Genomic DNA, 11,876 nt, shown 5'->3' with positions numbered 1-11,876 from the left:
TGAGAAAAGTAACACGCATCACATGACATGCCATCTATGCTTCGCATAAGTGTCGATCATAAATAATTTACACCGGTATAATGAAACTGAAAATGTATAGCCATTTAATTTTTATTTATCGCATCTGACCAATTAGAAACAGTCTTTGGGCCTCGCGTGCACGCACAGTTCGGCTATCGTGAAAATTACCATTATTTACAATTCTATATTATACATAATAGTTGTCTACAATTTATTGATCAGATCTTTCGGGTGGAAACTAATGATTTGTTCTTATATTATATTTGTTCAAAACATGTGTTTCAAGGACAATTTACAAACCGTAAAGTCAACTTTTAAGTCTAATATTTCTCTTTTTTTTATTGAAAGTAGATTGTTCAAATATTTACATTAAAGAAAAACATTACCTATACCGAGATTTCTTCATCCACCTTTCCATTGCATGTGCCTCAGTCTGTCTAACACTTAGATATCCTCACACCTCCATAAAAAGGATTACAGGATTTACTCCGTCTGACTAATTAGACTCAACACCTTTTATGGATGGTACCATAGTATTACCATGTACCACCACAGTGGTTTCATAAGGGAAAGTGGTAGCACCTTATTTTTTTTCTTTGCATGTACCATGTACTTGTAGACTAACTGCGTCCTAACCTTAACCCATGTAGTTACCTTACATTGCTCAGTGGTTTTGTGGCAAGTACACTGTAAGTAAAGTGCAAGTGGGAAAGCAGCGATTTATATGGAACAAATCATGTTTTAAGAACAAGTTCTCAACATTTACACATAAAACTTTATTGTGTCCGTCTCAAAAGTACAATGTATTTACAACAGTTATATATAAGTACACAGAACATACATGGGTGCAACACAATAACTCAGCCATGTAGTTTATATATGTCTGACTCCAGTGTTTGCGGAAGCTTCATGATCCTCCTCTGTTGGCTCTCGGGTGTCTGGCTGGATCAGGCCCTGCTCGTATTCAGCTCCAGTGACCCGACAGTGCGGCAGCATTTCCTCCAGCAGAATCCGGACCAGGCCTGGACTCTGAAGCCGGGCAAGTCCCGAAATATCCAGACGCTGTAGCTTTCTGTGGGGTAAAGACAGGGGGGGATCAAATAACACAGAAAATGAGGTTTAAAAAAACATACAAGGTATGATTTGGTTATTTGTTGCCCTACAAATATTTTGGGACACATGTCAGACTGAAATAAAAACCAAAGGACTACTAAAACAGTATTTTCGGGCATAAGTCCCAAGTGAAGACTGACTGAAATCACCTGAGGTTTTGTAATGCAGCGAGACCTCCTACAGTGACACAAGGGCAGTGGGACACGTCTAACTCCACCAGACTTTCTCCAAAGACATGAAGACGTGCGAGAAACCAGTCGTCCACCTCAGGACATCCTCGCAGAGAGAGACTCTGGAGTTTATTCTGCTTTACTGAGATCAGACAATTTGTTTGAGTGAGCCAGAGAACAAAAATACACCACAACAATATGTTTTACTGGCAGCTGAACACTTCATAATCTTCATATGGATCATACGTTTTGTTCCCATTTGATCCAGGAAGGCATTTTCTGTTGGCTACGTCTATACTGTTCAACATCAATCATAACAACTCCCAGAACAGATGTAAACAGCATTTATTGATAAGAATGGGTTAAGGCCCATTCACACCAAGAACAAAAAGTATATTAGCTGCTGCTTTGCCGTCTGAATCTCGAAACATAATTTGGCTTCATGATAAGGAAGGATTTCATACTTGACTAGTCAAAGGCTGAGACATCAGGAGAAGTTGATTACCAAGGTTGTCAAGTCCATTATGGTTTATTATGGTGCCACTCAGATCCACTTCCTCTATTTGTGCGTCAGGTGTGCTCATGAAGTCATAGCTGAATCTTCCTCTCGAGTCTGGACGAAACCATTCAGACTGGCCTGCAAATCTAGAGACACAAGGGTTGAGCAATGGAGACCATCTACTTGCTGGATGGGTTCATAAACGTTTTGTGATCAAAGACATATAAAAGTGTCCAAAAATATATTTAATATCAATATATAATATAATATTTATATATTTATTTAGTAAAAAAAAAAAGCTAAGTTCTTATATATGTACTTACTGTATTCATGTTGGTTTCATATTGTTATATTTAATATACAAACTTTTATACCATTAATTTCAATTTCAAGTGAAAATTCTGTCAGCATTTACTCACCATCAAGTTGTTTCAAACCTGTATGAGTTTCTTTCTTCTGCTGGACACAAAATAAGATATTTTGAAGAATGCTGGTAACCAGACATAGTAGGAACAAAATACTATGGAAGTCAATGTTTTGAAGAATGCTGGTACCCAGACAGTTGATGGACCCCATCAACTGTCTGGGTACCAGCATTCTTCAAAATATCTTCCTTTGTGTTTAACAGAAGAAAGAAACTCATACAGGTTTGAAACAACTTGAGGGTGAGTAAATGCTGACAGAAAAGTGAATTATCCCTTTTAGGACTTACTGTCCATAACACTCTCTATGATCTCATTTCCTGTATTTTTCCCTGCACCACATGATTTTGATTCAGCAGACAAATAGTAATTAAGCAGTTTTGTTTGAAATAATTATGAAATATTTCATTTCAAGGGTAACACTTTACAATAAGGTCTCATTTGTTAACATAAGTTAATACATTAACTAACAATGAACAATATTCTCTGACATCATTTATTAACTTTTGTTAATGTTGCTTAAAAAAATTAATATCATGTTCATGTTAGTTCATTAGAATGACATGTAACTTGGTAAAGGTTTTGGCTCTTGCTATGTGAACACAAAAAAAAATATTCAGAAAGGTTAAATGAAAAAGATAGTCACACTTGTACAAAAATGTCCGCATTGGAAATTAATGGGAAGCAAATTTCATCCAGTGGAAACATTTGGTACAAACAAAATCTTACTGAAAAAGCTCATTCTCACATACAGTGCTATGCATAAGTTTAGACACCCATTCTAAAGTTGACTAAAAAGAGGAATAAAAAATCATCTTTTGGAAATTGAACTTAATGCCTTAATTAAAACAAATAGGAAAAATCCAACCTTTAAGGACACCAATTTTCTTTGTGAATGAATAATGTATCGTAAATAAATAAATGTTCTTCCTTAAAATACATGGTGCATAAGTCTGGACACCCCTATGTTAAATTCCCATAGAGGCAGGCAGATTTTTATTTTTAAAGGCCAGTTACTTCATGGATCCAGGATACTATGCATCCTGATAAAGTTCCCTTGGCCTTTGGAATTAAAATAGCCCCACATCATCACATAGCCTTCACCATACCTAGAGATTGGCATGGCTTTATTTCAGTTAGCCTAATAGTTGGTTTGATTTGCATTGAGAGATGATCTTATGGAAAGTACTCCATGCCAATCTCTAGGTAAATCTGCCCTCCTCTATGGGAATTTAACATAGGGGTGTCCAGACTTATGCACCCTGTATTTTAAGGAAGAACATTTATTTATTTACGATACATTATTCATTCACAAACAAAATTGGTGTCCTTAAAGGTTGGATTTTTCCTAATTTTTTTAATTAAGGCATTAAGTTCAATTTCCAAAAGATGATTTTTTATTCCTCTTTTTAGTCAACTTTAGCATGGGTGTCAAAACTTATGCCTAGCACTGTATATAAAACTCAAATTTGGAACACAACTTGTTTAATAAATTCATGGCTTGTTATAAATGTTTTTTTTTAAACCTTTTTTTTTCACTGCGAAGTGTCTTTTTAAAAAAAAAAAAACAACTTAAAGCGACACTATGTAACTTTTCAACCTTCATAATATATTTCCAAGATCCTTGTGATGGTACATCGACTTACAATAGGTTGAATGACACGTCTGCCATAGCCTGACGGGGTCTGTATCGCTTTTACTGGCACTATGTAACTTCGGGGTTCGGGTAGTAACCCGAGCATAAAAAGAACTACAAAATTCGACTGCTTTACGGCATACGTCACTTCCCCCACCACTTCGTCAAATTTGGACGTGAGAGGCCAAGCAGCGTTTGTTTTCGGCTTTGGTGCGTATGTTTTTGTCATGGGGGTTGTTTACACCTGGCCACTTCATGCGTTTTCTCAGATCGGATAGCTATCCGATCGTGAAAAGACCAGGTGTAAATGTCCTCCGAAGCGCATTCAAGACGGATTTGAATCCGATCGCTCAAACCACTTCAGGAGGAGATCTGAGACGCATTCCAGACGAAACTGGACAAGTGTAAATGCATCTGGTTGTTGAAACCACATGTAAATTGTACTCCTCCCAAAAATGCTAAAAAAAACAAAAAACATGTGAGAGCGTGTTATAGGCTATATGTTATATCCAGATATGATGACGCTACTGGAACACGCATCACCGCAGATGAGCATCTATTCATAAGCCAACGTGCAAACTATCGCAAATCAAAGTGAAAGTAAGTCACAGACGCTTAACACACAATCTTCATCATTAAAAGTAAAGAAACAAAATGATCTTACCAGGGCTGTTACTGCTCTCTCTTATTGCGGTCTTTGATTTTGACATTTTAGCTGATGATCTATAAAATGCAGCTCATATCTGTTGCTTTCGGTGACGTGCACTCCATTAAATCTGCATAGGCTATAGCGCGAGAATTGAAGATCAGATTTAAATCCGTTTCGCAAAAATACATTTATGTGACCAGGTGTAAATGGAATCGTTTTGATACATCAGATAGCTATGCCTCACGAATTAGTTTGGCAGCTGAACTCAGGTGTTGTGAGGTGTATTTATCACGTAGTCCTGAGGGATATCAGACGACGCTGTTGACGTTGATTCCTGCAATTATCATGAGAACAGTTTTCAATATCTCACATAATCAGGACATAAATAAGCCTAACGTAGAGGTTGTTAATAGTGTAAACGAGCACAATTTGCAAACTATTATGATAAATTGCAATAATCATGTCTAATGACATCATAACGGCCAATGTTATGAAATAATGCGACGTACATTTCACTTTATTGATGTTATCTGGCATTTTGTAATGTTTACATTCCAATAAAAACAACACAAATTAAATTATACAGTAGGCCTAGACTATAGACTATTTACTTGTGATTTAGCTGCAATCATGTAAAAACGTTATACTATAATATATTTACGACAGTGCAAGTATTCCACAGCGACTCTAGGGGTCGCTGTTTGACAAAAACACAATTTCTACTTAGTGTGGCTTTAAGTCTGTGCTCCAAAGCATTCAAGATTTACCACAGTTTAAGTTGGACATTTCATTTTCAGGTCTATGCTCAAAAAGTTAATAAATGGATTATAACTACTGTATACATATAATTTAGTACCATAAAATCCCCTACAAATAGAAAAGATTAAATAAAAACACTTATAGAACTAAAATATGGTAAATTCATTTCATTGAATTAAAAGAATCAGCTGTTTCTGAGCTCTCCGTTTTTCGAGGAACACCATAAATGTATTAATCTGAGATAAACATTAACTAAGATTAATAAATGCTGCAGAAGTATTGTTCATTGTAGTTAATGTAGTTAACTAATGTTAACGAATGAAACCTTATTGTTTTTTCTTTATAATGACTTAAGACTTTATGCCCTCAATTAACTTTAATTCACAAAAAAGATTCAGCAGTAAAATGTGTATTCAATTAATGAATGTTTGAATTTCCTTTTAATGTAGTTTTTAATTGATTAACAGACATAAATAAATAGGATATAAAAAAGGGGCATCACATCATGGACTCTTACCTGAAGCTCCCTCTGAGAGTCAGAATATAATAGGCCGCTCCTATATTATCACCAAACCTCTGCTGTGCATAACCAAAAAACCTACAGAAAAAAGACCATAAAGTCAACATTTCAGCAGAAAGAAATAAGTAAATAAATAAAAAATGATTTGTTTATAGAGACACTATACAGCCACTATGGTTTTCATTTACAGTACAATATTCTATTGGGCAATAAGACAACATACATCAACACATCTGAGCACACATACACTCACCTAAAGGATTATTAGGAACACCTGTTCAATTTCTCATTAATGCAATTATCTAATCAACCAATCACATGGCAGTTGCTTCAATGCATTTAGGGGTGTGGTCCTGGTCAAGACAATCTCCTGAACTCCAAACTGAATGTCAGAATGGGAAAGAAAGGTGATTTAAGCAATTTTGAGCGCGGCATGGTTGTTGGTGCCAGACGGGCCGGTCTGAGTATTTCACAATCTGCTCAGTTACTGGGATTTTCACGCACAACCATTTCTAGGGTTTACAAAGAATGGTGTGAAAAGGGAAAAACATCCAGTATGCGGCAGTCCTGTGGGCGAAAATGCCTTGTTGATGCTAGAGGTCAGAGGAGAATGGGCCGACTGATTCAAGCTGATAGAAGAGCAACTTTGACTGAAATAACCACTCGTTACAACCGAGGTATGCAGCAAAGCATTTGTGAAGCCACAACACGCACAACCTTGAGGCGGATGGGCTACAACAGCAGAAGACCCCACCGGGTACCACTCATCTCCACTACAAATAGAAAAAAGAGGCTACAATTTGCACGAGCTCACCAAAATTGGACAGTTGAAGACTGGAAAAATGTTGCCTGGTCTGATGAGTCTCGATTTCTGTTGAGACATTCAGATGGTAGAGTCAGAATTTGGCGTAAACAGAATGAGAACATGGATCCATCATGCCTTGTTACCACTGTGCAGGCTGGTGGTGGTGGTGTAATGGTGTGGGGGATGTTTTCTTGGCACACTTTAGGCCCCTTAGTGCCAATTGGGCATCGTTTAAATGCCACGGCCTACCTGAGCATTGTTTCTGACCATGTCCATCCCTTTATGACCACCATGTAGGCCTACCCATCCTCTGATGGCTACTTCCACCAGGATAATGCACCATGTCACAAAGCTCGAATCATTTCAAATTGGTTTCTTGAACATGACAATGAGTTCACTGTACTAAAATGGCCCCCACAGTCACCAGATCTCAACCCAATAGAGCATCTTTGAGATGTGGTGGAACGGGAGCTTCGTGCCCTGGATGTGCATCCCACAAATCTCCATCAACTGCAAGATGCTATCCTATCAATATGGGCCAACATTTCTAAAGAATGCTTTCAGCACCTTGTTGAATCAATGCCACGTAGAATTAAGGCAGTTCTGAAGGCGAAAGGGGGTCAAACACAGTATTAGTATGGTGTTCCTAATAATCCTTTAGGTGAGTGTACACTGGCACTTACGTATTCTTGCTTCTGACCAATTTCGTCCTCGCCCAGTCATTCCAACCTACAATGTGCTCTACATCATAGAAGTAGCGACTGAGGTTTAATAAGAGCCTGGTGAAGACGGATGGAGGAGCAGCTGAACTCAAACCCCTCCTGACAGCAACAGCAACAGCAGCAGAAGCACAGATGTGTGCTGAACATCTCCTCATGCCATGGGACTTATATAAAGAGACAATATATGAGACATAAAGAGCATTTACAACATGATGCTACCAAGAAGATGAACACGTTTCAGATTAAAAAGCATATCCAGCTAACAAAAAAACAAACAAAAAAAAAGTCTTGATGAAACTTAGACTAATAATATTTAGTACGTGAAACTGTAGCATGAATTTAGCCCTCACAGAAGTACTGTGGTTTCATGGATGAGAGATCAGATGGCATTATCATCATGGTAAGGTGATAAATAATGGCAAGGTCCATGACATTTATAAGGGTTACCATTTATATTTCTGAACAATCAGCCTTCTTTCAATTCATGAGCTGGAACATGAGATGAATTCATTTCCATAGGTGGCATTTCAAACATTGATTATTACCAGCATCTAATATTTCTGAAAATATCCCATATGTGGTGCTGGCTGGATTAATATGTTTATGGGTAATTAATACTGAAAATGACACTCTATTAAATATGACAATTGGAGCAGTTTCTTTGAAATATTTAATTTAAAATCTACGTTCATAAATTCAAATTGTAATTCCTGAATTTGAATCGAATTAATTAATTCCTTGACATTACACCTTAGGTAGCTACTTCATAACAGCATGGTACCAGATACAAAACAACAACAAAACCTTACATTACCATAGTATAAACATGGTAACATGGTGCATTTTGCTAGTTTTTTGCAAGTAGTGAAGTGACTCGATTATAAAATGAACCAATTGTAATGTAAAACTCTGGTGTGTGTTGTGGAGAGAAAAACAACAGCAACAATTTCCTCAATAAATGAAATGTATGCACGCAGGACAGTTGAACTCACCAGCAAGGAGGCTGCCATGTTTGTTTGCTTTCTTCTGTAATTTCAAAGATTTGACGTTAGGAGGCGCGATCTCAGCGAACCCATTGAACTAACGTCTACATACATTTTGAGTTCGGATTAGTTTTATAATGTAGACATTTTATTGGCTTATTTGTATAGTAAAAAAGAACAGCAGTAGTTAATTGTCTCATTTGTATATATCAGTGGTGTGTGTGTATAGTACAGTTTGCATGTTTGCGTTTTCCTTACACTTACATGTTTTGACCAGCAGATGTCGCCATCGTATAGTCTTTTGAGCTTCTTAAAACAGTGAATGATTTCGATTGATTCAGTTGATTCGGAGCTTCGAGAAAAACTCTGTTGTTTCTCCCACCACTGCTTGGGGAAGTTGCCTCTGTCTCTTCATGTAATCCCAGTCTGACTTGGGTGAGATCAGATCTCTGTGTGGGTCAGAAAATCTGTTGCAAGACTTGGACATTCAAAATTAGATTTCCTGAAGGTAAGTAGCCCGAGTGGATGAAAACAAAGAGCTTACTTGCACACCTCCAAAAGGTTTGTCTTTGGACCACTGACGCAAGAACTCTCACATCAACTACAGTTTGATGAAAATACATCTGCCAGGGCTTATATTGTGCCAAAACTCATATGATTGTAAAGTTAAGGGGTCATGACATGAGAAATCAAATTTGCCTTGATGAGGTATTTGTCCCATTAAAACATCCTGCAAATTTTAATAGCTTAAAAAGGCCTCCTTATTATAAAAAAGCATGTATGGGTCGACAGTTGATGACCCCATTGCCTTACATAGTATGGAGACAAAATGCAATGAGTCAATGGGGTCCCATCTATTGTTTGGTTATACCAACATTCTTCAAAATATCTTCTTTTGTGCTCAGCAGAAGAAAGAAACTCATTTGGGTTTGGAACAACTTGAGGGAGAGTAAATGATGAATATTACTAGCCCTGTTGCTTTCCAGTGACCCTCACCAACCCAAATCTCCCAACCCAATCATTTATATATTGGAAATATATTTTCTTTTCATAAGGGCAGCCCCAGGATCCTTAAATATGAATATTAACTTTAGGTTTGACAAGCATTCTACAATAAATAATTTATTCAGTAAGAAACCTATAATAATCAGGATCTTGTGTGTCCGTGTTTGGGGGTGTACAGTATGTGATGCATTTTATTAACAGCTGTTTGTTAAACTCCTCACCCTTATGAAAAGAAAATATATTTCCCTATATATGAATGATCAATATATTAAATGGTTTAACAGTATATTTGAAAATACACAGAATAATATATTATGCTAATATATTACAATATATTGAATTATACATAAGGAATTGCCGCTTTTCATATATTGAAAAATATGTGACAATATATTTTCTAATATATCATAATGTATGTAATTTTATATTCAGTAAGACACTTCATAATATATAGATGTATATGTGATCAATATGGTACTGCATGTGTAAAATGTAATATCATATTATATTTTGCAGTATATTCCCTTTTTTTTTTTTTTTTCGAAAGGGGTGTTTTACTCTTTATTATAGTTTTCACTCTTACACAATAGCGATGACAAATAGTTTCTAATAGTTTAACAATATACACACAGATTCCACCATTGGACACATAAACTTATCATGCAGTATAAAATTGCTGGTGAATGTATGACGATTCACAATTGGCAGAAAATGGAGCAGGTTGTCCAACAGGTGACCTTACTAAATACGCCAGACACCCATATTCCTTTTATAACTGACAGCTAAACATCTGTTTTGTTGTGCAGCAAGTACCCAAGATGTTCACTCATCGCCTTGTTTTCCCTTACCATGCTCCCTTGTGTAGCCCTTCTCTATATGCATTCCTGACACCTTTATTTATAGCGCTTTATACAGTACAGTTTGCTAAAAGCAGCTTTACAGTTATACAAAAGTAAAGTAATGATTCAGTGATGCAAACATAATTCAGTTCTGCTGTAAAGCAGCTCTAAACAGACAATAGTAAACAGTCATTATTCAGTTTAAATCAGTTCATCAATTCTGGTTAGGGGTGTAACGATACCCTAATTTCATGATTCGATACATATCACAATACTGAACTCACGATACAATATTATTGCGATACTCCAAGACATATAATAAAAGGTTAAGAAAAAATGTATCCCGGAGTTTTTTTTTTTTGTGCATCCACCTTTAATTCTTTAAAGGGGTGGTGTAATGCCCTTTTCACAAAATGTAAAATACGTCTTTGAGGTCCCCAGAGTGTGTATGTGAAGTTTAACTCAAAATACCCCACAGATATTTTTATATAGCATGTTAAATTTGTCACTTTTTGAGGGTGAGCAAAAGCGCACCGTTTTTGTGTCTGTTCCTTTAAATGCAAATGAGCTGCTGCTCCCGGCACAGGGGGCGGAGCTTCAACAGCTTGTGTCCTTTTACCTCACACAGACATGCACTGAAAATTTCAACAACTTTTAGCCTTTTATGTTTAAACCGAAGTCAGAAAGATGGAGAGACTCAAGAAGAAGTGACAACATGTAGACAACATTTCTGAATGGTTAATTGGTGAATTTATGTAGAACATATGTGTGTAGTTATCTTCTAGTCATTGATTAGCATATTCTGACTTGATAATCTATAAATCGTGTTCCCGGGGGCGGGTTTATGTAAATTTTAGGGTTGGTGATGTCACTAACCCGGGAGGAAGCTTGTGTAGTCCCTACCAGCCGTTTGTTGTAGTCTTTAAAAAGCAATTTCTTTAAAAGCAAATATGAACTTTGAGCGTTGTAACTTTGCAGATTTTGTATATGCTCAAACAGCAGCATTACACACTAACTAAAGTTAGAAAAGTGAAATCATATTCAACCACCCCTTTAATCATAGTGCTTTGCCCTGTCTTGTCGTGTTTTTGTTCTGTGTCAGCTTCAGTCCTTTGCCTTGTCCTGCCCGAGGTTTTGCACCAACGTTCTGTTGGCCTTTGCCTTCTAGCCTCAGGGCCCTTTCACACCTACCTTGTTTGGTCCGGACTTTCGGACTTTTCAGTTTGGTCCGAATCAAAATTACAGGTGTGAAACCTCCCCTGGACCACGGTCCGGACCAAACAGACCAAATTTGGTCCGACGAAAAGGGGTAGTCTCAGTCCGGATCAAACTGAACAAAGGTTTGGTTCGTTTCTAGTGTGAAAGCATTTTCTGTATTGTTTGGATTTTCAGACCATTTACAGGAAGTTCCGGTGGTTCCCGCGTAGGCGAATATTTATGTGCAGATCTGTCAGTCCTGCCCACAGCGTTTCTTCCAGCTGATTCGGAAACACACACACACACACACACACACACACACACACACACACACACACACACACACACACACACACACACACACACACACACACACACACACACACACACACACACACACACACACACACACACACACACACACACATTTTTCCTGCGTCCTGCCGGCGACGATAAAATGTTCACACAACGAGGACGTTCATTTGGCGAATTTGAACTCGCCTCGAGTATAGTTGGTGCTCCAGGGAGTAATGCCA

At 37.3% G+C, this 11,876-nt stretch overlaps 1 protein-coding gene across 1 annotated transcript; it reads right to left on the bottom strand.

Moving 5' to 3' along the window:
* Nucleotides 1-338: 338 nt before the first annotated feature.
* On the bottom strand, nucleotides 339-8,406 carry dmac2 (distal membrane arm assembly component 2). Its single transcript, XM_079885930.1, has 6 exons — nucleotides 8,309-8,406; nucleotides 7,278-7,480; nucleotides 5,787-5,867; nucleotides 1,810-1,949; nucleotides 1,284-1,446; nucleotides 339-1,093 (listed from the first exon to the last, which is right to left on the bottom strand). The coding sequence occupies exons 1-6, from the start codon at nucleotides 8,324-8,326 to the stop codon at nucleotides 895-897; spliced, it is 804 nt and encodes a 267-aa protein (XP_079742056.1). The 5' UTR covers nucleotides 8,327-8,406; the 3' UTR covers nucleotides 339-894.
* Between the last annotated feature and the right edge of the window lie 3,470 nt (nucleotides 8,407-11,876).

This window comes from Squalius cephalus, assembly GCF_949319135.1.
Source record: "Squalius cephalus genome assembly, chromosome: 11".
NCBI lineage: Eukaryota > Metazoa > Chordata > Actinopteri > Cypriniformes > Leuciscidae > Squalius > Squalius cephalus.
The sequence above is the reverse complement of the archived record's forward strand: the minus strand, read 5'-3'. Positions and strand labels throughout refer to the sequence as shown.

What these genes read in the sequence shown, in the direction of transcription:
- dmac2 (XM_079885930.1), bottom strand. An exon ending in TTGGTCAGAAGCAAGAATAC is followed by an intron (nt 5,868 to 7,277) that starts GTAAGTGCCAGT and finishes TTTTTTCTGTAG; the next exon opens with GTTTTTTGGTTATGCACAGC. An exon ending in TAATGGACTTGACAACCTTG is followed by an intron (nt 1,447 to 1,809) that starts GTAATCAACTTC and finishes GTCTGATCTCAG; the next exon opens with TAAAGCAGAATAAACTCCAG.